The 25133-nt window shown below is 41.1% G+C and overlaps 1 protein-coding gene across 2 annotated transcripts in view; it reads left to right on the top strand.

The window, feature by feature from the left end:
• LOC147631497 (mitochondrial import receptor subunit TOM40-1-like) overlaps positions 1–15364 on the top strand; it is a 39043-nt gene extending 23679 nt beyond the window's left edge. The window contains exons 5-12 of one of the 2 annotated variants that reach the window (XR_015267595.1): positions 13436–13486; positions 13575–13640; positions 13935–14036; positions 14137–14205; positions 14302–14385; positions 14527–14622; positions 14715–14990; positions 15170–15364. Coding sequence is in view for 1 of the 2 variants with exons in the window: in XM_086809888.1 (XP_086666014.1) it covers positions 13436–13486; positions 13575–13640; positions 13935–14036; positions 14137–14205; positions 14302–14385; positions 14527–14622; positions 14715–14774 (528 nt within the window). In the remaining variant the exon portion in view is untranslated. Of the gene's footprint in view, positions 1–13435; positions 13487–13574; positions 13641–13934; positions 14037–14136; positions 14206–14301; positions 14386–14526; positions 14623–14714 lie in introns of both variants that reach the window. The other variant, XM_086809888.1, reaches the window with a different exon arrangement.
• The last annotated feature ends 9769 nt before the right edge of the window (positions 15365–25133 follow it).

Raw genomic sequence — 25133 nt, 5'->3', positions numbered from 1 at the left:
CCTTGTGAAGTACCTTGTGAAGTTCAAAATTATTGACCCATGGATGCTAAATATATGGATGAGGTATACTTCCAGGAGTATCTGCAATTTCTAGAAGCATACTTGGAAGCTTTTCAGTTACGGGCAACTATTTAGAAGTCGGGAGGGATGTCCCTAGTTGGGCATTCTCTACGCTTCCGGACCTATGGACGGGCTCCATAGTGTGGACATGACACCTCGTGGTAGGGGACTTACATCTACGCCAAGGTAATGTGGACTGGCAGCTCATGGTAAGGGACTAATGTCTACACTAGTGATTCACATAAATGGATTCTTTGATGCAACAATTCTCTTTGTGAGAATGTGTATCGGTAAATTAGAATTCTCCAAGCATGTTTGTTATGCAACTTTATGAAAGTTTTGAGAGCCAAGAACTCTATGAAGTGAGATTTTTTGTGGAAACTTGGTATTCTTGTGTCCAAGCAGTTGGTCAATGGTAGGCCTAATAGTGATGAGATGTGATAGTCAAGATGGCTAGGTCGTCACTCGTGGATGTATGGTGAGCAAGTAGCTTAGTTTTGACAAGAATTTGAGACCAATTGTTATTGGATAGCTATGTGTCAAGTGGAAAAGATAATCAATTGTAGCCATCCTCTTTACTATTTTGAGTTTTAGAATTTTGCCAAGGATCAAGTTAATCATAGCTAAGTTACGGTACAAGAAGCAAAGTAGTTTAAGGAAGTAAAAGTCTATGTGTTTCTAGTTCTTATACGTTGAAGATCAAGCAGATTTAGTGTGTGCACATGGACAAGGCTGATCTCCAGGCTAATCGCTGATTTGTACAGTAGATAAACATTAGGTTAGTGTCGTGTGCACAGTGTGTATCTACCGTGTGCTACACCACACAAGACTAGCTTCGAGGTTTGGGGAAGCTTGGAGCTAGGCAGGCTAATTGGCGAGCTGAGTTAGGGATAGACTAACAGGCGGGCACCCAAGTATGGATGGGCGGGCACCCAAGTGTGGACGCCCGATGACCAACCAAGAGCCTATAAAAGGGTGGCCAAGGTTAGTCATTAGTCATATAGAGTCTCACGTGACTTTGTGAGAGCTCTATGGTCAGGAGCCTGGATCTAGTGCAGACGTGCACCTGCTTCATGCAGTCGAGGCCGGCAGCAGTCTCCAGGCCCGCGAGGGTAGCTTCGTGGCGGTATGGGACGTCATGAGGTAGAGATTGGTTAGTACGTCCATCTAGTTAGCTCAGCTCGTGGCTCGGTGGAGACAGCCAAGTCTTGTGGGCTTGCCCACGGTTGTCGAGGTTGGGAGGTGAGTCAGGCCTGCACCCCCTTTACGTTTGTTCGTTTGTTTGCAGGTTTCGAGTCTTGTACCAGGAGCGTTCCACGAGGTGATCCTATGGGGATTTGACAGTGGTATCAGAGCAAGCCTCGTGAAGTAAATGTAAGTTTTTCATGACATACATCATTTACTTGGGACACAAGATCACTAGAGATGGATTGAGCATTGACTATGACCGAGTTCAGAAGGTTCTGGCCTCAACTTCGTTCTTTTCTCGGTTTTGTTCTTTTTCTTCGGAAATCTGTGCGGGAGTACTCTTAGCTCACACTACCGATGACCGACTTGTTGAAAGTCGTGGACGTAAGTCAAATCAGCCTATCACTTGGAATAACGAATTGGATATGGCCTTCAGACTTTTGAAAGATAAAGTCAAGGAAGCACCTATCTTAGCATTACCCGATCCTAGTCGGCCTTATGTTCTTGAAACTGATGCCAGTGACTGTGCCATCGGGGCTGCTCTATTTCAAGATGATAGACCTGTTGCTTTCGAAAGTAAAAAGCTAGACGATACTCAATCTCGTTGGCGCCAACCATTGAGAAGGAGCTTTATGTTGTGATTCACGCTCTCAAGATTTGGAGATATTATTTATATGACTCCAAGTTTGTGGTATTGACTGATCATTAGTCAATCAAGTATGTGTGTGATGCGGACGATTTGAGAGGAAGAAAAGCTCGATGGGTTGAATTAATGCAAGATTTTGATTTTGAGATTCGTTATAGAAAAGGGTCCATGAATAGTGTTGCAGATGTGCTTAGTCGAATAAAGCTAAACGCTTTAGACAGGCTGGGTTGTTGCATCCTTTGCAAATCCCAGGTAATAAATGGAAAAGTATTTCCACGGATTTTATTACTGGATTGCCAAGAACACATCAAGGCCACGATTCTATTTGGGTTGTGGTTGATTCCTTGACAAAGATGGCTAGGTTTTTACCGACCTGGAAGATCATTACAGCTACGCAATTAGCAAGACAGTTTATCGAGCAAGTGTTAACACTGTACGGGTTACCGCAGGACATAGTTAGTGATAGGGACTCTAAGTTTACGAGTGATTTTTGGAAACTTGTTTTTGAGAAGTTGGAAATAACTTTGAATTTGAGTTCCTCAGATCATCCTTAATCTGATGGCCAGACTGAAAGAGTGAATCAGATTTTGGAAGATATGCTTCGGGCATATGTATTCAAAAGACAGAGTTCATGGGAGGATTATCTTCCTATGTTAGAATTTGCATATAACAGTACTAAGCATATGAGTACAGGTTTTAGTCCTTTCATGCTTATGTATGGTTTTCAACCTAGATCACCTGTTACAGTGGGATTCTCAGGACTTCAGTATGATGCAGCACGTAATTTTTTGCAAGATATGCAAGAAATGTTACAAGTTGCGAAGGAATCTATTAGAAGTGCTCAAGACCGAGACAGATTTTATTCTAATAGACATCGTTCACCCAGAGAGTTCTCTGAAGGAACGATGGTGTATTTGCGAGTTCCGAAAGATTCCGAGACTTTACGGACAAGTCGATCTCCGAAATTATCCCCTAGATACCGTGGACCATTTCGTATTACAGGACGGATTGGTTCAGTCGCATATGAATTGGATTTGCCTTCTCATGTGAAAGTTCATCGTGTATTTCATGTCAGTAGACTTAAGGAAGTACTGGGTGGAACAGACCAGTTAGTTACTCCTTAAGAAATCTTAGATGTCGAGGACATGACATTTGTTCCACACTAACCTGAAAAGATTCTTGGATTTCGTGAAAGAAGATTGCGTAATACGCTGATCACGGAATACAAGATCAAGTGGAAGGATCATGTTGAGGAGGACGTTACATGGGAGACATTGACTACTCTTCAGAGAGATTACCTTGGCTTTTTAGTGAGCTCTGAAGGCAATGAAGTGTTAGGGTTAGGGTTTACAGAAGCTTCAAGCAGGCGTGGAAACCAACAGAGAGAGAGAACACGACTTCAGTCTATTGCTTGATGAAAAAGTGAAGTACAATAGCCACATGATAGTAGTGTTCACATGTCCGGCCATAAATGTGCCGGGTGGACCAAAACACCTATAAACTGCATATAAGTGAAACTGAGCTAAACTGGGGGAAAAAACCTCCACTAACTGAAGTAAAAAGTGCCCCAGTAATCTACTGATGATCACTAGCACTCCTCTGGGTGCATACACAGCATAAAACCCAACAAACCCCCCTGGAGTGATATGTGATCACTGTACATCATCCACCAAAAGGAAACAAATTCAAAGCACTGCGGAATGCTTCAAATTTCGGACGTGGTAATGCCTTGGTGAAGATGTCTGCCACATTCTGATCTGTAGGACAGTAGATCAGACTGATATCTCCTGCCTGGAGTCTCTCCCGAACAAAATGATAGTGAATCTCAATGTGTTTCGTGCGAGCATGAAACACAAGATTCCTGGCCACAGCAATGGCACTCTGACTATCAGTATAGATAGGTGTAGGCTCCTCCACTGAAATATCCATATCAGTCATGAGACGACGCAGCCAAACACACTCAACAGTAGTAGTGTAGGCTGCTCTGTACTCTGCCTCACAAGATGAAGTGGCCACTGTGGTCTGTTTCTTGCTTAGCCAAGAAATGCATGAAGAGCCAAGAAAGAAACAATTTCCACTAGTGGAATGTCTGGTATCAAAATCACCAGCCCAATCTGAATCACTGTAAGCGTATAACTGCATGTCACCCCCCTCAGGATAAAGCAATCCAAGAGACAAGGTACCCTGCAAATAACGGAATACACGCTTCACAGCTTGCCAATGTGACAACCGCGGGCTGTGCATAAATCTGCTCAACTGAGAGACTGCATACTGAATATCTGGTCTTGTATTACACAAGTAAATGAGGCACCCAACAGCCTGAGCATATGTAGTGGTATCAAAGGAAACACTGTCATCTTGTAGAGACAGTTTCATCCCAGGCTCCATAGGAGTACTAATAGGCTTGCAATCCTGAAATTTAAACTTCTCCAGAAGTTTAGCAACATAACGTGATTGCAACAACCCAATGCCTCTGTTATCCTGCACAAACTGTATGCCCAAATAGTAATGTACAAGCCCCAAGTTAGACATGTCAAATGTCTGTTGCAGTATCTCCTTAAAAGCTGCAATTTTGTCATCATTTGATCCCATGAGCAAGAGATCATCCACATAAAGACTGATGACCAGCAGATCTGCTTCTTCTTTCTTTACATACAGAGTGGCTTCTGATGGACTGTTCACAAATCCCTGAGTGAGTAGAAAAGCATCTATTTTTGCATACCAAGCTCGTGGAGCTTGTTTCAAACCATGCAAGGCCTTTTTCAGCCTGCATACTTTCCCCTCATGACCATGTTCTGCAAATCCCATGGGCTGAAATACATAAACTTCCTCCTCGAGGTCCCCATGTAGGAATGCAGTCTTTATGTCCAACTGGTGAACAACCCAACCACGATGTGCAGCCAATGCAATGACACACCTAAGTGTCGACATACGGGATGTAGGAGCAAATGTCTCCTCATAATCAATGCCCTTCTTTTGTGCATAGCCCTTTGCAACTAGACGGTTTTTGTACCTGTCAATGGATCCATCTGCATGTCTTTTCAACTTATAGACCCATTTGCCTTTGGGCAGATCAACCAAATCCCATGTTTGATTTCTTTTAATAGAATCAAGCTCATCCTGCATGGCTTTGTTCCAATGCACATTATCTTGTGCATCCACAAATGAATCAGGCTCATCATCATCCTGTAAACTGGCTGCCATAACCAGATTCAAATCCATGATGTGTGCATGCTCATTGGTCCTTGTCTCCCTACGAGTACGACCAGCAAGAGGACCCTCTAAATGGCTGTCCTGTAATGTCCTCAAATACCATCTAGGTATGTGTCTGACTTGTGGTGCCTGCTGCCCCATATTTGGTTCAGCTTCTGGCTCATTTTGCTGCTGAATTTCTGCACCACCTACATCATTTGCTGGCTGTCCTGTACCCTCATGAGTTGGATCACCAACTGTGGAATGAAACTCCATGGGTAGTAGACCTTCAAACACATCATTTTCAGCCTGATTTGCCTCATAACCAGCCATGGATATTTCTGATTTTTCATCAAAAATCACATCCCGACTAGTGAATATCTTCCTGGATAGTGGGTCATATAACCTGTAGCCCTTGCTCTCACGTCTATACCCAACAAAAATGCATTTTGTGGCTTTATCATCCAGCTTCCTCCTCAACTCTTTGGGTATGTGTGCATATGCAAGACACCCAAAGATACGAAAATGCGATACAGAAGGCTTGCGGCCATGCCAAGCCTCAAAAGGAGTAATAGAAACCAATGCCTTTGTGGGACATCGATTCAAAATATGACAAGCACACCTTACTGCTTCCACCCAAAAGATATGTGGTAGCCTTTTTGCCTTAAGCAAACATCTGGCCATCTCCATGAGTGACCGATTCTTCCTTTCTGCAACCCCATTTTGCTGTGGAGTGTAAGGAGTAGTATACTGATGTTTTATACCTCTACTCCCAAGAAAGGAATTCAGCATATGTGACATATATTCCCCCCCTCGGTCAGAACGGAGAGTCTTGACCTTGCATCCTGACTCTGTCTCAGCAAGTGCTACAAAGGCCAAAAATGCATCATATACCTGTGATTTCTGTGTCAAAGGATAGACCCAGCATATACGAGAGAAGTCATCAATAAATGTTGCAAAATAGAAGCAACCACCTAATGACTTCGTCTGCATGGGACCACAAAGATCACTGTGTATAAGTTGCAACTTTGTAGTTGCTCTTAGAGCCTGATCACGTGGGAAGGAAAACCTGTGCATTTTTCCCAAAATACATCCTTCACAAATGTGATCTGGAGACTTCTCCATGAGAGGTAGATCTGTAAACATGTTATGTCGCTGCATAAGCATAAGACTACCAAAATTTACATGCCCCATGCGAGCATGCCATAACTCCGCATCAACCATAGCTGGAGTAAGAGTGAATGCATGATAAGCAGACTGATCCACTGGCTGAAATGCATCCAACTGATAAAGTCCATGACATAATGTACCAGTAAGCATCAAGGTCAAGGCGTTAGCTTTGTCTCTGACCATGCATTTATCATCATCAAAGTGGACTTGCATACCACAATGTGCTAAAGAAGAAATGGACAACAAATTCTTCTTTATCCCTAGTACATATAAGGCATCTGTAAGGCGGAGAATGGAGCCATCAATGGCTGTGAGCTGAATCTCCCCAATGCCACGAACTGTATATGAAGCATTGTTGGCACACTGAACAGTTTTGCCAACAGGGGCAGGGCCAACATGACTAAACAAATCCCTGCGAGATGTGATATGCTTTGAGGCACCACTATCAAAATACCAAGTACATGCATGCTCTGTCAAACTGAGTGCCTGTGAAGACCAAGAGGCATCATAGCTGCATGTATAAAAACAGTAATCCTTGTCCTCAACAAAAGAAGCAGTCTCTGGAGGAGCTTTAGAAGCATCATTAACAGACATCCCAGCTTCCTTTGCCTTCTCTTTGGCAATCCTCTTCCTACATTCCGTGATGTAGTGACCTGGCTTCTTACAGTAATGACATTTGCCCTTCTTCTTGGGCTGTCCATCACCTTTCTTGGTATCCTGTGAAGAACCACCATCACCTGAATTTTGATTTGAACTCTTTGGCTGAGTTTTTCCTTTCCCCTTTTGACCTGTAGTAAATGCTTGTTCAGCATTTGTGTTCATATTCATATTCTTCCTCATTTGCTCCTCTTGTAGTAAGAGAGCAACAAGTTCCTGATACTTGAGGGGTTCAACAGCATTCCTCATGCTGAGGTTCAAAGAGGTATGAAAAGCCAAGTAAGATCTTGGCAAAGAGTGCAAGATGGTGGACACAAGCTGTGTCTCAGGAATAATCTCATCCACATTGATGAGTTGCTCTCTCAAATCCTGCAGCTTGTTTAAGTGGCTAGACATATCATCTCCTTCATTCATTTTCTGATTTTCCAGCTCTCTTTTCAAAAATGAGATTCTAGCCTCATTACGAGCAGCATACATCTGCTCCAAAGTCACCCATGCATTCTGTGAAGAGCCAGCTGAACGAATATGAGGTATAATGGACCTCTGTACTGACAATGCAATGAGTGACAAAGCTTGTGCATCCCTGGCATCCCATGTCTTTTGAGCATTTGTTCTTTGAACAGGCAATGGCTGTCCTGGAGCCTGTACCTGTTGTCCTCGTCCACGAGCACCCCCTTGGGGAGGAGTCTTTGGAGCCAATGGACCTGGACGTGGTTCATCACCACTAACAAAATCCCAAAGACCTTTTGCCACAAGCACATTTTTCAGCATAAAACTCCACAAGGAGTAGTTCGTGCCATCCAATTTGTCTTCCTTAGACAAATATGTGAATACATCACTTTGCTGTTGATTTGCCATTATGCTTACGCACAATGTTGTACCTGTTTATCAAAAAACCCAATAGCAGAAACCCTGAAAATAACTGTACTCCACTGAATACAGTTCACCCAAGTATGCCTGCACTCTCAATCCTCTGAATGTGCAGCTCAAAGCACCAATGACTGAGTAGAGCAGCAAATGGCGTACACTATGCCAAATTGCCCCAAAAAATGCCCAAATTTGCTGCACACAAAACTGTGCAAAAAACCTGTAGACTTCTTTGCTAGAAAGTCTGCCTGTTGTGCCTGTATATGTTCACAGAGAAAATAATATTGCCCAAAAACTGAATTTTTAATGCTTACCACAGATTGTCTGAGTAGCTTGTGGTACTTTTGCAGGTGCAGTTTTTGTGCAGGTACAGTCGACTTGTACTACACAGTACTGATGGCGACTGCAGACATGTTCTGTGCAGGTACTGTGCAGGTACTGTGGTCGACTCTGATAGGTACGGAAGCTGCACAGTGCAGAGCTGCACAGAGTTGAGCAAGGCGACCAGGTATTGAAGGTGGCGCTGTCTATATACGGGCAGGTACAGTACTTGAAGGCGGCGCTTACTGTACAGGCAGGTACAGTACTTGAAGGCGGCCAGGTACTGTATACGGGCTGCAGCAGTCGACTGAGTACAGTCGACAGCAACCAGCGTTGACAAGAGCAAGACGTCCAGCGTTGAGGGGACCACGTACAAATGCTGACAGCTGCGAACAGTTACGGCAGGCTGCAGGCGACGATTTGCAGGCGGCGCACAGGTGTACGGGCTGCAACAAAAACGTACGGAGTTGTACGGTCAGCAGCAATAGAAGCCTGGCAATGTACGGGCAGGGACAGTCAAGCCTTCAAGGCTCTGATACCAAATGAAGGCAATGAAGTGTTAGGGTTAGGGTTTACAGAAGCTTCAAGCAGGCGTGGAAACCAACAGAGAGAGAGAACACGACTTCAGTCTATTGCTTGATGAAAAAGTGAAGTACAATAGCCACATAATAGTGACCCTAAAGATAAGTGTTCACATGTCCGGCCATAAATGTGCCGGGTGGACCAAAACATCTATAAACTGCATATAAGTGAAACTGAGCTAAACTGGGGGAAAAAACCTCCACTAACTGAAGTAAAAAGTGCCCCAGTAATCTACTGATGATCACTAGCACTCCTCTGGGTGCATACACAGCATAAAACCCAACAAGCTCTTAGAAGAAGGGGAGTATGTCATGTGCACAGTGTGTATCTACCGTGTGCTACACGCACACAAGACTAGCTTTGAGGTTTGGGGAAGCTTGGAGCCAGGCAGGCTCATTGGCGAGCTGAGCTAGGGATAGACTAACGGGCGGGCACCCAAGTATGGACGGGCAGGCGCCCAAGTGTGGACGCCCGATGACCGGCCAAGAGCCTATAAAAGGGTGGCCAAGGTTAGTCATTAGTCATATAGAGTCTCGCGTGATTTTGTGAGAGCTTTATGGTCAGGAGCCTGGATCTAGTGCAGACGTGCACCTGCTTCATGCAGCCGAGGCCGGTAGCAGTCTCGAGGCCCGCGAGGGTAGCTTCGTGGCGGTATGGGACGTCACGAGGTTGAGATTGGTCGGTACGTCCATCTAGTTAGCTCAGCTCGTGGCTCGGTGGGGACAGCCAAGTCTTGTGGGCTTGCCCACGGCTATCGAGGTTGGGAGGTGAGCACCCCCTTCACGTTTGTTTGTTTGTTTGCAGGTTTCAAGTCTTCTACCAGGAGCGTTCTATGAGGAGATCCTATGGGGATTTAACAGTTAGGGTACTAGCAAGGCCCAAGATTTACACAGAAGAAGCCCTATTTGGTCAGGACAGCAGTTGGCAGGGTAAACAAGACTAGGCAGATGAAGTTGGGACGATCATATTTCTGGTTTTGTCTTTCTTGCTGGCCAACAGCGATCGGCCAGTTCATGGGCATGTGAAGAGCCTATATAAGGCTAGGCCAGCATTCAGTCCTTTCATCTGGCCCCCTTGGGGCAAGTCTAGAGTCAAGCATTAGAAGATCTAGAGTCAAGCTAAGGTGTTCAGGAAGGTGCATAGGTCACAGCTAGGGTAGAAATCCCATGGGGCTGGTCGGTGTTAGCAAAACCCAAGGGAATGGCAGCCTTGAGGGTCGGATGCCATTTGGGGCATACCAAAGAAGGCTCCTGGGAAAATGGTTCCAAGCAGGGTTGTTTCCGTACGGCGTATGATGGCTTATTGTAGGAATACCGTACGGTATGATACTGTACGGATTTAAAAAAAAAAAAAACTTTCAAGATTTTGTTTTTCAAAAATATTTTTTTCCCGAAAATAAAGTAATTTTTTTGCTTATCTATGGCTATTTGAGCTTCCTTTGTACTATGATGCTTCCCTCCTTTCTAAAATACTCCATATCTAGACTGGAAAATACCTAAGTTTATAAGTATTTTTTTAAAACACTGTATTTTATCGTACGATAAGAAAAAAATTTATATCGTTCCGTATTTTCCCCGTACGGTATCGTATCGTACGAACTGTACGGTATCGTACTTGTTAACTATGGTTCCAAGGGGGTGGAGCAAGGATGCCATGATCAACCTCGTGAAGGAGACCATTGTAGTGTTCAGGGACAGAGCATGAAGGCAAGGGGAAAGTGGAACAGATGCGTAGATCTCAACACGAGATTGGGATTGGAATCAAAGACATGGCAAGGTTTTCAGTGAACAAGCTGCTAGGAAGCAAGGACGACAAGTATGAAGAGACAAGGGTGATGACAGTCAGCCGAGGTTGAAGGATGGAATCCCATCATCAAGTTTAGCAGGAGAGGATGTCATGTGTACACATGGACATGGCTGATCTCTAGGCTAATCCTTGATTTGGGCAGCAGATAAACATTAGGTTAGGGTATTAGCAAGGCCTAGGATTTACATAGAAGAAGCACTATTTGGCCAGGACAGCAGTCGGCAGGATAAACAAGACCTAGCAAATGAAGTTGGATGATCATATTTTTGGTGGTTGTCTTTGCTGCTGGCTGACAGCAGGTTGGCGAGTTCATGGGCATGTGAAGAGCCTATATAAGGCTAGGCCAGCATTCAATAATCCTTTCATTTGACCCCTTTGGGGCAGGTCTAGAGTCAAGCATTAGAAGGTCTTTAGATTCCCCTTTTGGAAGGCCAAAGGCCACATTATTTGTACATGCATATTGACACTTTTTGTACTATATAATATACTGAAAATAAAGGTCTCTCTCTCTCTCTCTCTCTCTCTCTCTCTCTCTCTCTCTCTTGGCCACAGAGGATATTGAGGAGATCCGCCAGTGTCCGATGCGGCACATATTATGAGATGGAGGTACCTCCATAGTGTACCTTCCAGTTCCAGTTTCATTTTCTAGGTGCCTGTAGTATCATCTTTATTTTTCATTTTCTGGGTTTTTTTTTTAAATCCAGACATTGTATCAGATCCACCATGATGTAACTTTTGGTCTCATAGGTCATTATGGCCTTTTGAAGACGTTAATATAACATTTCATTTCATTTCATTTCTCTCTGTTGGTGACTTGTATCAAGGTTCCTATTCAGCTACTTAGGGCTGAAAAAAGACACAGAGAGCTTCCACACATGCGATATTTAGTAGGTTAAACATGATGCAAGGAGGAGTTGGTGGTTCAGAAAATCTAGGTATGGTTCGAGGGACAAGTTTTCTAAGGAACATAGCTATAGTTCTAAGGGCAGGTAAGCTAAGAAATTAAGGTGTGTGCTAGCATTACTTTTATTGATTAAAAGGGTGAGGAATCAACTCTGTCTTGATATGTCATCTAGATTAGTGAAAGGAAATGTTGATGGCATGTTTCTAAAGCTCAAGGGAGCTAGGGTTTTTCAATTATGTCCGGACAGTCCATGTAATGGACCGAGAAGGTCACGATGACCTAAAAAGTGCACGTGTGAGTCTAGAAGGCTTTAGTAGGTCAACTAGACCTCATGTAACATTAAGAAGGTCAAGAAGATCTATGTAAGCTTTGAAGTTCTAAGCCTAGTGTAGGTGTATCAACAAAGGAAGGATGTAGAGAGGTCACAATGGTAGTGGAAGTATTGCTAGGCCAAGATGGATCTTACTTCGTTTGTGGAGAAGTGGGTAAGCTCTTTGGCATATTAACACAGAGTTGCAAGCAGCCGCATGGTTACATTTGGGAGGATACTCACATTGGAATGTTTCTTTGACAGAGATCAAACTACACTTCATTACTCTTGTGGAGAAAGGGTGACATAGACATGTATTAGCAATGGTAAGCTATCTTGATTGGATGTATAAATGTTTGTTTTGATAAGATTGCCAAGCAGGCATCAAAGGTAAACTCCACACGTCATTTATGTACAGGAGAAGTACAGGAGTAGCTAGATGCAACATAATTATGGAAGATGGATTTTGTAAAAGTCTATTATGCACTTCTATAGAGTGAGCATGCATTATGAGTAGGCTTCAATGAGTTACGTGTCTATCTAAGTATGCTATTAGGGCAAAATCACCAAGAAGGTGTAGACTGTAGTATGGGATGCGTACGGCGCTTGTTCCAAGTGTTCAACAGAAATGAAAAGTGAAGAAGCTTAAGTAAACTCAGGAAATATGGAAGTAGCATGTGTAAGTATAAGAATTGAGTTTTGTTGCTAGATGAAACTTGGGAAGCTGTATCTTTAGCTTGGTCTTAGAGTTTGTCATCGAGGAGGAGTCAGGACGAACTATAAAGCGGGGGGCTCGAGTTCGATTCCCACCAACTGCAAAGCCAATGGACATCTGGTCCTTCATCACCTTTGGGTGTGCGCGTCCTCTCCTAGCTCCCAGCAGGGTTGAGCACGGTGAGGAGCTCTATCGCCTACTGATCAGCAGGATCTCCACTTGGAAAAAACATGATTAATGCTTTGGGCAGGATCAGCAGATTGAGGAAAGCAATACTGTGTGAGGACGAGGAGGTTGAAGGAAAGTATCACACATGGTGGCGTGAGGATACACACCCTCACGTGCAAACGACAGTCTGAGCCTCTGAGGTGAGTTGCCAAAGGGAGGCTTGGTTCGTGGGTTAAGTCAAGGAGGCTAGAGAGCCCAATGGTTGTATGCATGGGGGAACTAATGTCCGGCAACAAAGACCGGACAAGCAGGTTCAGGTCACCTGAGGTATTAGGTTATATAGGAGGGGTGGATCATTCTCCTTATGCCATTCTAGGGTGTCCAGTATTGAAGCTTTGCTTATCGTCTTTGGGGTTTGGCTGTAAGGTCCTGACTGTGGCCAACATAAATAAGTACTGAAAGTTACAGAAATTGCCTGGCTTGATAAAGGGCCAACTGTGCTATAGATCTGGACAGGCAACAGGTGTGTTCCTGGTTGAATGTTTGGCTGGTCCAAACCAATCAAGCACACCAGTCTGCTGGCCAGCCTCCTTGGCAGCAATAAAAGGGGTCCTCCCCTCTTGGCATCGCATCAGTGACCTTTTCCAGCCGGTCCAGCTTTCCTCTCCTGCTAAGCATGCTCTGCTCCTTTACACTTCTGCAGTAGTGAGATGGACACTTGTAGAGCAGACTGCTCATTTATTTAATATCAGGGTTTCTTTTCAAAAGACAACTCCTCGTTCTTTTGTGGTGTACAGGTTACAATGCCTCTAATTAAATTTTTTGATTATTTGAATTTGGGATTTGCAGTTAACCAACGAGCCACACTTCTCACAAGGGATGTTCAATTTCGATTATAAGGTATCATTTGTTTTTAATTGCAAGTAATTTTGGCAAGGATGCACTATGATTTATAGTTGAAGTTCTCCATCCTATGACTTTTTTGTAGGGACGAGATTTTCGGACTCAATTACAGTTGGGAAATAATGCTTTTTATGGAGCCAACTATATTCAGGTCTCTCTGTCTCTCTATCTCTCTCTGTGTCTCTGTGTCTCTCTCCCCTCCCATATATATATATATAATATGTAGACCTTCATCCTGGCCATGTACTTTCTCAACAACTTGTCTTCTACGTAACTTCATGTGAAAGCATCAGATCATGTCTGTTGTGCTCCAAAGTGTAGAGACAAAATTGTAGGCTGTGAACAAAGAGCTGGATTTTGTAGTGCCGAGTTGTCATTTACGTTTGCTTCCCGATAAATTGCTTGATACACGCGGGTTTTACATTTTGCCTTCATGCTTCTGCAGAATGTTTCTCCTCGTGTTGCCTTGGGAGGAGAAGTCTTTTGGCTGGGCCATCAGAGAAAGTCTGGCCTTGGCTTGGCTGCAAGATATTATTCAGAAAAGATGGTCTGACTGCATGCACCCTGCTATATGTATAATGTGTTTGGTGTTTGTTCTGCTATAAGGAAACTTTGTGTGTTAAAAACCTCTATTGTTGGACTGGCAGATTGCCACTTGTCAGCTTGCAAGCACTGGTATGGTCTCCATGAATTACTTACAAAGGGTGTCAGAAAAGGTAGGGTGTTTCTTGGCTGCATGAGTGTTGTATTGATGGGCCCTACATGTTTATGTATGCTGCAGGGGGGCTTACTGCTCTTTGTATTGGGTGCAGGTTGCATTAGCTACTGATTTTCTATATAACTCCTCAACTAGAGAGGCGGTTTGCAGTCTGGGATATGATTACCTGCTTCGCCATGTAAGTCAGCTTAGTTTATGCATCATTATTTGTTGATTAGAGCTCTTTAATTACTAATAAACCAAACAGCCATGGACTAGAAGGTAGTTTCTTCATTTTTGGTCTAGAAGTTACCTGGGTTGATCAGAAAGTGATCTACAGTGCCGTTTGAGGGGCCGGATTGACAGCAATGGATGTGTGGCAACGTTTCTGGAGGAGAGGCTGAATTTGGGAGTAAATTTCATCCTGTCTGCCGAGGTTCGTGGCATTAACCAGTCGGTTCTTTAATAAAAATAAAACTTGTATTTATTTATTCATATTTGGAAAATGGGGAATTTTTTTATTGACAGATTGATCATTGGAAGAAAGATTACAAGTTTGGCTTTGGAATGACTGTTGGAGAGCTTTAATATCCATCCGGAGGGGGCTTACACGCACACATCATGCTGCCAGTTAAAGGCATTTTTTGCCTTGAGCTGCATTAGTAGTATGCAGTGAAATTTTTGGTTCTGTTGTTGCTAGGTAACAGTGTGTTGAGCCCCTTGCAGAAGTTTTTAGACCTTGGAGATTTTGGAGCTGGAGAAAAGCCTTTCCTTCATGGGATAAGGGTCCTCGTATCCTTGCAGGTGAATGTATGAGTATTTTTTCTGCCTTGACCAGGTAGACCGGGTATGATCTCTGCGATTTTCAGCATAAGTATGAGTTTGTGCTGGGCTTTCGAACATGATTTGTGTACAGCCTTGCCAAATTCAGATCTCTAGATGTGCTGTTCTCAACCCTAAACTGTTTTTTTCAATTAGAGCAGCACGTTTTGGGCAAGGTCATGAGCAGTCAGTGCGCAATTTTTGTTCAGCAAACCTATTTTAGAAGAAAGGCCATTTTTGGTCTCCCTTCAATCGAGCCTTCAAAAAAATGCTTAATTATGTATGGCTTGAGCTATCTTTGAGAAAATATAAGCTCATAAGCTGGCGTGATTAATCAATGTGAAGCTGTTCAAGTTCTATGCGCCTTTAGATGGCCTTCTATCTTGTCTACTTTGCATTAGTGTGCTATTATGAGTCTCCTTAAGTATTAGTGTGCTTTCTTGTCTACTTTGCATTAGTGTGCTATTAAGTATATACTAATCATGTGATTAGATTAGGCTTAGTAAAATTTCTCAAGTTCTTAACAATTGTCTTGTTATTAGGGAGTTTGGGAAATCCCAATTCCCATTTTGCAAGATTAAAAAGATGGGGGCATGGTGAATCCTTTTATACTTTTGTTAAAACTAACTCATCTGACATCATTGAAAATCTTTTGAAGAGTAAGTTCTAAATCCACATTCTCCGAAAACTAGATTAGGTCTACTATAGATTAGGGTTTAACAATAGATTGTTAGAGTTTAAAATAGATTAGGATTGAGAGAAACGGGTTTTTGTTGGGGTGTGAGCATGGGCCAATAGTTCTTCTTAGGGATTTCTTTGGCAAACAAATGGTTTGAAGGCATAGTAATTGTAGTTCTGTATTTGCATTTTGCTTTGTCTTGGTCGTATCTCCTAAACTATTTGCCTTATCAAATGGCATGTTGTGAGCTTGAATTAAATGCTCTGAAATCACCATCCGAAAAGGTCGATGATGTCCATGGTAGTCTCATTTCTAATACACCTTTTCTAAACTTATATACCTCTTAGAATGTTCTACATTCTTGTGCAATTGGGATGCATCATTTTTTCAATTAATACATTAGAATCTCTTCACAACTTGATATCTTTACCATGATAATAAACACACCCATGCATCTAATTGAGACAAGGGTTTAAAGGTGTTCTTGAAAGGATTGGTGGTCAAGCTAGCCACATCAAGTATCAAAGATCGATTAACCAGTGTCAAGAATTTATTGGGGTATATTCATGCGCTTAAGACGTTTAAGCCGAACCCTATAAGAGAGTACTTTGTATGCAAAGGGAGGATGTTTGGTTAGGTCAAGTAGCTCCTTTTACATGAAGAAAAGGAAGAGTTAATACAAGTATGAATTCGATTAGCTTTGGAAGAGGTGCTCTGTTTTTCGAATTTGTTATTCTAGAAGTTCAAAGACGAGGAGGAGCATGACCAGGAAAGTAAAGCAGCGGATTACATAGCTTCGGAACCTCCACTTAATTCCTATTATCCTACAAATTAGACTCAAAATTAAAGAATAATCCTTATGTCTTTTTGCAAAGGATGGAATTTTTCTAGGTCTATCAATTACTTGCTTATCAATAATCCTTGTTTTTCAAGCCTTGCAATGACTTTTGGGACTTTTCAACTGTTTCATGGTATGAATGGGTTTATGTTCGAAAGGATAGATACAGATAGGCCTTTTTTAAATGTTTGTTTGTAAAGAAGAACAAAATCCTTCTTTTGATCTTTTTTCTTATAAGCCTTTTGTCTAGTTTGTAGTATAACAAGATTCTTGTCCAAAAGGTTAGACTTTTGTTGGTTCTTTCTTCAAATTACTATTCTTGAAAAAAAAAACTGATGTTTTTTTGTCCTTTCATATGGAATGTAAGAGTTATGTATTCTTATACATTTTACTTTGATTTTCACAATTTCTCGTCAATACAAACATTGAAAAAAGATGAATTGATTTCAAATCACTATTTTTTTAACCAAAACATTACTCTTGGCAAATCTCAAATCAAGGATCAAAGCATCATGAGAGTGAATGAATACATAACTCACAAAAAGAAATCTCCTCCATGGTTGCACAACTAGGTCTTGATGATTAAATCAAACTACAAAAGTTTGCGTTACGTAGATTTACTTAACAATAGAATATGCATATGCTATGTGCTCTCATGCATGAATAAGGGGACTTCATTAATAAACACTTGTAATTTGAGCACAACTAGTAAATCAAACTACAAAAGTTTGCGTTACGTAGATTTACTTAACAATAGAATATGCATATGCTATGTGCTCTCATGCATGAATAAGGTGACTTCTTTAATAAACACTTGTAATTTGAGAACAACTAGTAAACATCTCTTCAATAGCTTCAAGTTAAGCAACATTGTCTAATGTAATTGTCCTTTCACAAAAGAAAAGTGACTTCAAAAAAATCTAGAGTATAATGATGAAGCTTCTTTTAGAGCTAATAAGTATGAAGATAAACATAAGTAAAAATAAATCAATGCGAAACTCTTTATTGTAGGGGAGATATTTAGGTCCATATAAAGTTGTATCATTCGTAGAAAGGAAAGATCTAGCAAAAACCTTGAATATGTACATATATTACAAAGTTGAAGGAGCATGAATAAGAGTAGTAAAAACTATCTCATAACTTCAAACCTTGGAGCACATGGTATCATAAACTTGATAACAACAAACATACTATTAAACTCATCCTCCACTATTAGATGCCTAGAAAAGATAAGGCATTACAAGACTCTCCTAAGCTGTCCGTTGACATGAGGCCAAAACCAAAGATGAGCATTCCCATATGCAATGTTGAAAATATTCAAAAAGCATGACATTGGCTCTATATCCTTGAAGCGATACCTTTATCTGTCACTTGAGTCCTCAATAAAAATTTTCACAATAAACACTTCATTTTTCATTTAAACAATAATAAGATACAAATAAACTTGCACACTGAACCAATTAAATCAGAGTGAATACAAATTAACTTGCACATTGAACCAATTAAATCAAAGTGAATACAAATTAACTTGCACATCTTTATCTGTCACTTGAGTCCTCAATAAAACTTATCAAAACAATAAAAACTTCATTTTTCATTTAAACAATAATAAGATACAAATTAACTTTCACATTGAACCAATCAAATTAGAGTGAATACAAATTAACTTGCACATTGAACCAATGAAATCAGAGTGAATATTCACATTTTATTATACCACTGAACCAATCAAAATCAAAGTGAATGTTCACATTTTATTATGTCACTAAACCAATCAAATAAGAGTGAATGCCACTAAACCAATTTATTATGCCATTGAACCAATCAAATCAGAGTGAACAATCACATTTTATTATGCCACTGAACCAATCAAATCAGAGTGAATAATCACATTTTATTATGCCACTGAACCAATCAAATCAGAGTCAATGTTCACATTTTATTATGCCATGCAACACAATCACTTTCTATCATAAGCGTAGCTTTAAGTGAAACATTAACATAATTGGTTGATGGAATGCCATTGAGCCAAGCCTAGTTCTTCCTCTAATCATTGAGTTGTGCCAAGGGAGATTTGCCTTATATATATGTCACATAGCATGTACAAGAAAGAGCATACTATTAAATCCTCTGTAGCATCTTAGTAATATTACTAAAACCCCTAATGCTTAAACCTTATTTTTATGTACACATTCTATTGATATGTACTTTTCATACCCTTCATTGAGCATATTAATTACTTACATCTTCATGCGTAACCTTCATGTTACAAGTATGCTCATCAATATCACCAACCAATTCACATAGGCAAGTAATCAAGTTCTACACAAGGACGAGTCCTAATTATCCTTCTCCACTGGGGATTATGAAGCTAAATCCAGCATCTGATGGTGGGATGTTGGTGGGAGAGCTTCTATTGCTTCCTATCCCCGTTTTGATTTTCTTCTATTTTTTTTTCTTCATTATGTGCGAGATACTACTCTGCAAGCCACTTCATGTAGTTGCAGCTCCTCGCCACATTTTCACTCCCTTAAGCCTGCCTCTTGCTCACCCCTCCCATCCGCTTCTACCTGCCCCACCATTGGTTTGTGCTAGGCATCTGTTGTTCGACATCTATCCATCATTACTCGTCCTGATCTTAGCAGCTGCTCGTCACGTCACAGTGTGCATGTTGCCCACACATGCTGTCCTTATTTGGGCGGACACCCATCGAACCCACTTTTCCACCTTCGCACAATTTTATTCGCTTCTTCCCATCATCCACCACCACTTGTCTCTTCTGGTCATTGCCATTTACCATCCCCTCTTCTACCATGAGTTGGTGTTGAACTGCTCTCAATCTGCCTACTCGTTGTTGTTGTATGGGAGGCCATGATTCACAAATTTGTTGTTTATAGAGTCTAAATTAAGGGCTTGGTGGGGAGACTATCATTGCTCCTTGTTCGTGGTGCTAAAGTCTTTATGGTGGTGCTAAAGGTCTCTACAAATCTTACAAAGGAATTCTCAGCTACAATGGAACCTGGATTGCTGATATGCGACCAAATAAAGGGCCGACACACCATCTCCTTCTCTCCATTTTAGGTCTCTTCTATTTCACTGCATAATCTCTCTCTCTCTCTCTCTCTCTCTCTCTCTCTCTCTCTCTAAGATTCTGTGGTGAATCTCCCTCCCTCTCTCTCAATCTCTCATACTGTGGTGAATCTTTGCTCTCTCTCTCTCTCTCTCTCTTAGATTCTGTGGTAAATCTCTCAATCCATCTCTCTTTGTTATGGACTATCGCACCTCCCAAGAGAGAACTCAACCCATTCACAATCAAAAGAAGCAATAGTCAACAACCATCATTGGGTACTTACCAATGCTTTGAGCTCATGTCCCTTGAGGATCCCTAAGCTTGCTTTTGGAAGCTCCACTCCTTCAATCTCCACCTCCACATTGTCATTTCTCGGCAGAGTCGCTCTCACCACAATGCAAGGCAATCTATCTCTCACTCTTCCACATACACATGCATAGAAAAGAAACATGCACTAGAGTACACACACACACTCTCTCTCACACATAAGATAAAGCAAGAGCTCTCATAGTACAAAGGGGGATTGTGTCTTTTCATTATGAGAATTTTCCTTTTATACAGTTGGTTCTTATTCACACTTGGGCGCCCAAAACTTACTAACTAAGGCCTAGGGTGGCTAATATTTCAAAATGTACAACTTTTATAGTGCCTTTACATGACACTTATTAATGTCTTCAATTGGAGGAGCATCTTTGTTAATCCAAAATGGGATTAACATCCCCCCCACCTAATGTAGGTTTTGTCCTCATCAGAACCTTTACCTAGGTCAAAAGACTTGGTCGCCAAACTCGTGTGTATAGAAGTTGCAGCGGGATTGAAGCTTTTTAAGGGTTTTTTGGAATGCTGAGTGAGATGCCCAGAACTTGGTGTTGTCGACCATGTCTTCGAACGTGACATGCATGTATCCTGGAAGACACCTTAGGTGTTGATAGTAAAGCATCATGCCTCTTTCAATTGGGCCTCTCTTCATGTCAAGGCAGAGCTGCTCCGCATCAAATCTATCATGTCTTTCTTTTGGTTGATCAATGAGGACTACGATCAATTTCATAAATCTCACAATAGCTACTATATCTGGATTCAAAATTCCACGCCATGCTCGTATCCATGTGAGCAATTGCTATCTTTGACTTGTTATATCCTGGAATGTGGATGGCGATAAATGCGAGAAGTTGTAGTAGACATGAGAATCTCGTTTCTTTGCCTCTTGGAATTGTAGTAGGGTTAGGTGCCTTTTGAGTGGCATAAATAAAGGATCCACTCTTTGTGTTGGCGGCGGCGAGCAGTGGTACTGATAAACTGTATTCTGGAACTGTTAGATACTCCTTTTTCCATTCTGGTTGTATGCAAAAATCCGTGAGGCGAGGGTTGGTATCATCTATTTGGATAGCCGTTTAACCTCCCTGTATGCACTGGGTGTTGTTTGCGACAACTGTGGAAACAATAGCTAATCATGAATGTGACTATTTTGATCTCTAGTAAATTAGCCAAGTGCGGATTGGCCAGCTTGGTGTGACGAGCCACATTCTCCCACAATGTCCCTTCTCCTCCCATCGGTAATAGCTCTTCTAAATCTGGCATTGGGGCTCAGAGAGGGTATGGAACATAAGGCTGCCTCCTTGACTCCATGGTTGAGTATGCATCTAGTGGGATTCTTTTGGTAGGCTCAAATGGTGTGATTTGCATCAACACGTTGAACATGAGTTTCGGTTTCAAGAGTGGGTTGCCTGCGCGCAGATGAAGCTCTCATGTTTTGCAGTTGTCAAACACTCAAGAATATTTTCATCAGAAAAAGCTTGGATGTCATCGTGAGGGTGATGGTCGCGTACCTCGTTGATCGGCCTTGGTGGAGATAGAGTTGGTGCCGGCATCTCCCTGAGGGCGAGCGTGTTAGTGTGAAAATCAACGAGGAGAGAAGAGAAGTGAGAGAAGATGCAATCTGCCTCAGTTTTTTTAGTTGGATATACATTAGGAAAGGGGTTTAATAACTTACTGGAAATGGAAGAGAATATAGGATAAGTAGAAGATGCAATCTGCCCTCAGTTTTGTTAGTTGGAGATACATTAGGAAAGGAGTTTAATAACTTATTGGCAATGGAAGAGAATACAGGATAAGTAAAAGATGAGGAGGTTCCTTGTGTTTCTTCTTGACCCTCTCCAAAACTTGGGGGCAGAGGCAAGGCTTGTTAGTTTTCATAAATTCTTAGAGGTCACTTATATCATCGGTGGTTATATTAGGATATTCTATATGCTCTTTATCAAAATTAAAAATCACAGTAGTAAGCATAGCCTCCAAATGTATATGGATATTTTGATAAAGTTTTATAATACCAAAAGGATGATATAATGTAGATTCGAAGAGGTTTAGATGCTGATGGGTATTATATACTTCAGTCCATCCATGGCTGATAACCCATTGTTAATTTGTGCAACCACCTTGGCCGGTGTAATTGGGATATCATCTGGGAGAAACAAGTTGAGTTTATTGACACTATCATCAGGATGTCTGACTGTTGTAGCACTCGACACCAAATACAAAGGTTTAGCACTATGGGATGTATGGGGAAAAAGAAAATATCAGAGCTAGGTCAGTTTAGAACTATATCCCCCCATAGGATTCCCATTATGATAGTTGGGTCAGCATCCCTTTTTGTATTTTGGTGAATGAGGGTTAGGTCTCCTAGACTGAGGTCTTCAGTTAAGTTAATTTCAATTGAAGAAGAGAGAGGGAGGGTTAGTGTAGATAAAAACAATGCTAGAGTTTGAGGAGGGGCCCGAGGAGTTATTGGCAATGAACCTATCTCCAAGGCGCATTCAATGAGTTGGCGTAATTCATATGGTTGGTCAACTCATTGGGATCTTTATTGGAGGGCGAGCTGACATTCCAGATCCTATACTCTTAAGTCTTTGGTGGTGAGGAGTGTGGAGATAGTGGCTCATTAGGGGAATTTTGGACTCAACTTTGGGCCCTCTATAAGAAGTGCCAACTAAGCTTAGAGAGAGATAATACAAAAAGCCTAAAAAATAAGGTGAAATTGATTTTGGCGTATTTTCTCTTGGCATTTTCTTGAGATATAGAAGATATATTTCTATTCTTAAATGTACATAAAAATGATAGAATGTTGCCAGTTCTCGAAGTCTTCAATCTGTTCATGTACTATATGTACTACGTGAACAATGAATTGGTCAATTCTCCAAGTTTAATGGCTTATATCTCAAATGCTCTACGTACACGCCGAAATAGAATATTTCTTGAAATTTGAACCAAGGATCATCCAAAAATAGTTCAAGTTCCCTCTCTGCAAGAAATTTCACCTCAAATTTCAAAGGTTTTCGACTTCCCTCCCTGCGAGAAACTTTACCTCAAATCTCCAAGTTATTACATATCAAAGTTTGTAGGTATTGGTACCTTTAAAATCAAGGTTTTTCTTGCAAATTAGTTGGACTCTTTACTTCTTTTTACTATTTTGGCACCTTTTTCTTTCCATTTAGAATTTTCTACTAATCAAGAGCAAGGAGGAACACAGAGAGAATCAAGAGGATGGCAGAGGGATCAAGAGCAAGGAGGAATACAGAGAAAAGAGACATTTACACCCTGCACATCGAGCTTGAACATGAATATGAACCTCTAAGTAAGAGAAATAAACCTAATACTTTGTGTATTGCTTCTAAAGAAATGTTAAGGATGCAAGGGAAGAAAAACATAGATTTATGGATTGATGGGAGGTTATATCCAAAAGACACTTTTACAAACTCCACACCCCCATTTAGGAATACGACATCTCTGCTTAACTTTGTTGGAGATGGCTATAATGGGCTCCTAGGATATACACATCATTTGGAAGCAACAAGCAATGTTCTTAAATTAGAAAGAGATTTATTTGAGAAGGAGAACATTCATTTGAAGAAAACCATAGAGCATTGTGTGCAGAAGTTATTAAGCAATAAGGAAACCAGTTCAGGGCTTGAAAAACAAATGTCTGAATTAAGACATAAGCAGACCTCATTAGGTCTCCATAGACGACAAAAAAAACTAAGGGATATTGAGCAAATGAAGCTAGGAGGTGGTGGCATCAAGAAGAGAATACATGCAATCAAGTAAGCTCCTTTCTATTAACTGGTTTATTGTTTCTATTGTGATATTTTATGAATAGCAATCATTATTGCATATGTTCATGTATATCAATTTTTGCATTTCAATATGATATCAGATCATTATTACTCCGTGATAAAGAATCAACGACGACAGAACCTTTTGGCGCACATTTAAGTCTTCTTTTAGATCGCCAGTATGTAGAAGCACTGATGAACGAGAAGAAATATAAGAAGGTCTCAGAAAAGCAAATAGATGACTTTTTCAAAGATAATCAACTCAATCCACAGGACATCCAGGCAATAGTTGATGAGGCTGGTATATCACAGAGAGGGTACTCAGCCATTTATAAGACTTTATAGGAAAAGATAAAGGATTCTAGTATGAAAGGATCATTATTGCCAAATCCTTCTTTGGTTAAAAAAATGCGTAAACGAGTAAACGAAGAGGTACTGCAAGCACTAGGAACCCTATTTCATATTGAAGACACCTATGTTGCACCAATAAGAGATGTGGTCTACAATAGATGTAATAATATTTTCTACGACTTGGAGACCTTACAATCATATGCTGTTCAGTTGTTTGAAGTTACTCCTGAAGAATGTGATGGTGTCCTCAAATTTGTGCTAAAGCTTGATGAGTGTCAAATTGTGAAGGAGAGAAAGTTAGAAAGGGTTACCATGACACTGATGAACAGGGCACTTGATACATCTATTCTAAAAGATGATCCTAGATGGTTTAGTGTTCAATCTGAAAACAATATATTGTCGTTGGGATCGTTTGAGGTAAAATTTATTAGACTCAGATATGTTTGTGAAAAAATAATTACATATAAAAAACACTAATGGGTGTTGCATTCCTATGTTTCTTATGTATTGCAGGTAGAATCAGAGAATTTTGATGTTCTGCATTGGGTCTTTCATAAGACATCGATACCCGAGATCATCAGCGCGAGCAGAGAAATTGCAAAATCTTGGATGTGGAAGGCATGGGACAATATAAGGTGGAGTGGCATATGGCGGGTGATCTTAAAACTCTAAAATGTATGCACAATGTGTCAAAGGGTGCCGATTCAAAAAGTCCCTGCTTATATTGCATGTGCAGTACAAAGGTGTTTGATAAGAGGTATTGGAAGAAGGCACCGGATAGGCACTTGAAAGACCCAAACTTCAAGCCAATTCTCGATATTCCATTGTCAACTGTCCACATTTGTACAATGCATGCTCTTTGCAGAATCATTGAAAAACTCTTGTTTTTATACATATGTTTTGCATGGACTCTACAGCCATCCATCAAAGCACTAGAGAAAGTTCTATTAGACATTGGTTTGCATGGTGGTGGACATGCAAAAATTGAACAAGATGAAAAAAGGTCTAAGGATGAGGCTGTAAAAGAGAAGATGTAAATGTGAAAGAACCTGTGAAAAGGTGAGAAGAATCTACTGGAAGA

The sequence above is a fragment of the Cibotium barometz genome, chromosome 15, assembly GCF_041138505.1.
Source record: "Cibotium barometz isolate CiBa-2024 chromosome 15, ASM4113850v1, whole genome shotgun sequence".
Lineage (NCBI taxonomy): Eukaryota > Viridiplantae > Streptophyta > Polypodiopsida > Cyatheales > Cibotiaceae > Cibotium > Cibotium barometz.
This window is presented reverse-complemented; position numbering and strand designations above follow the sequence as displayed.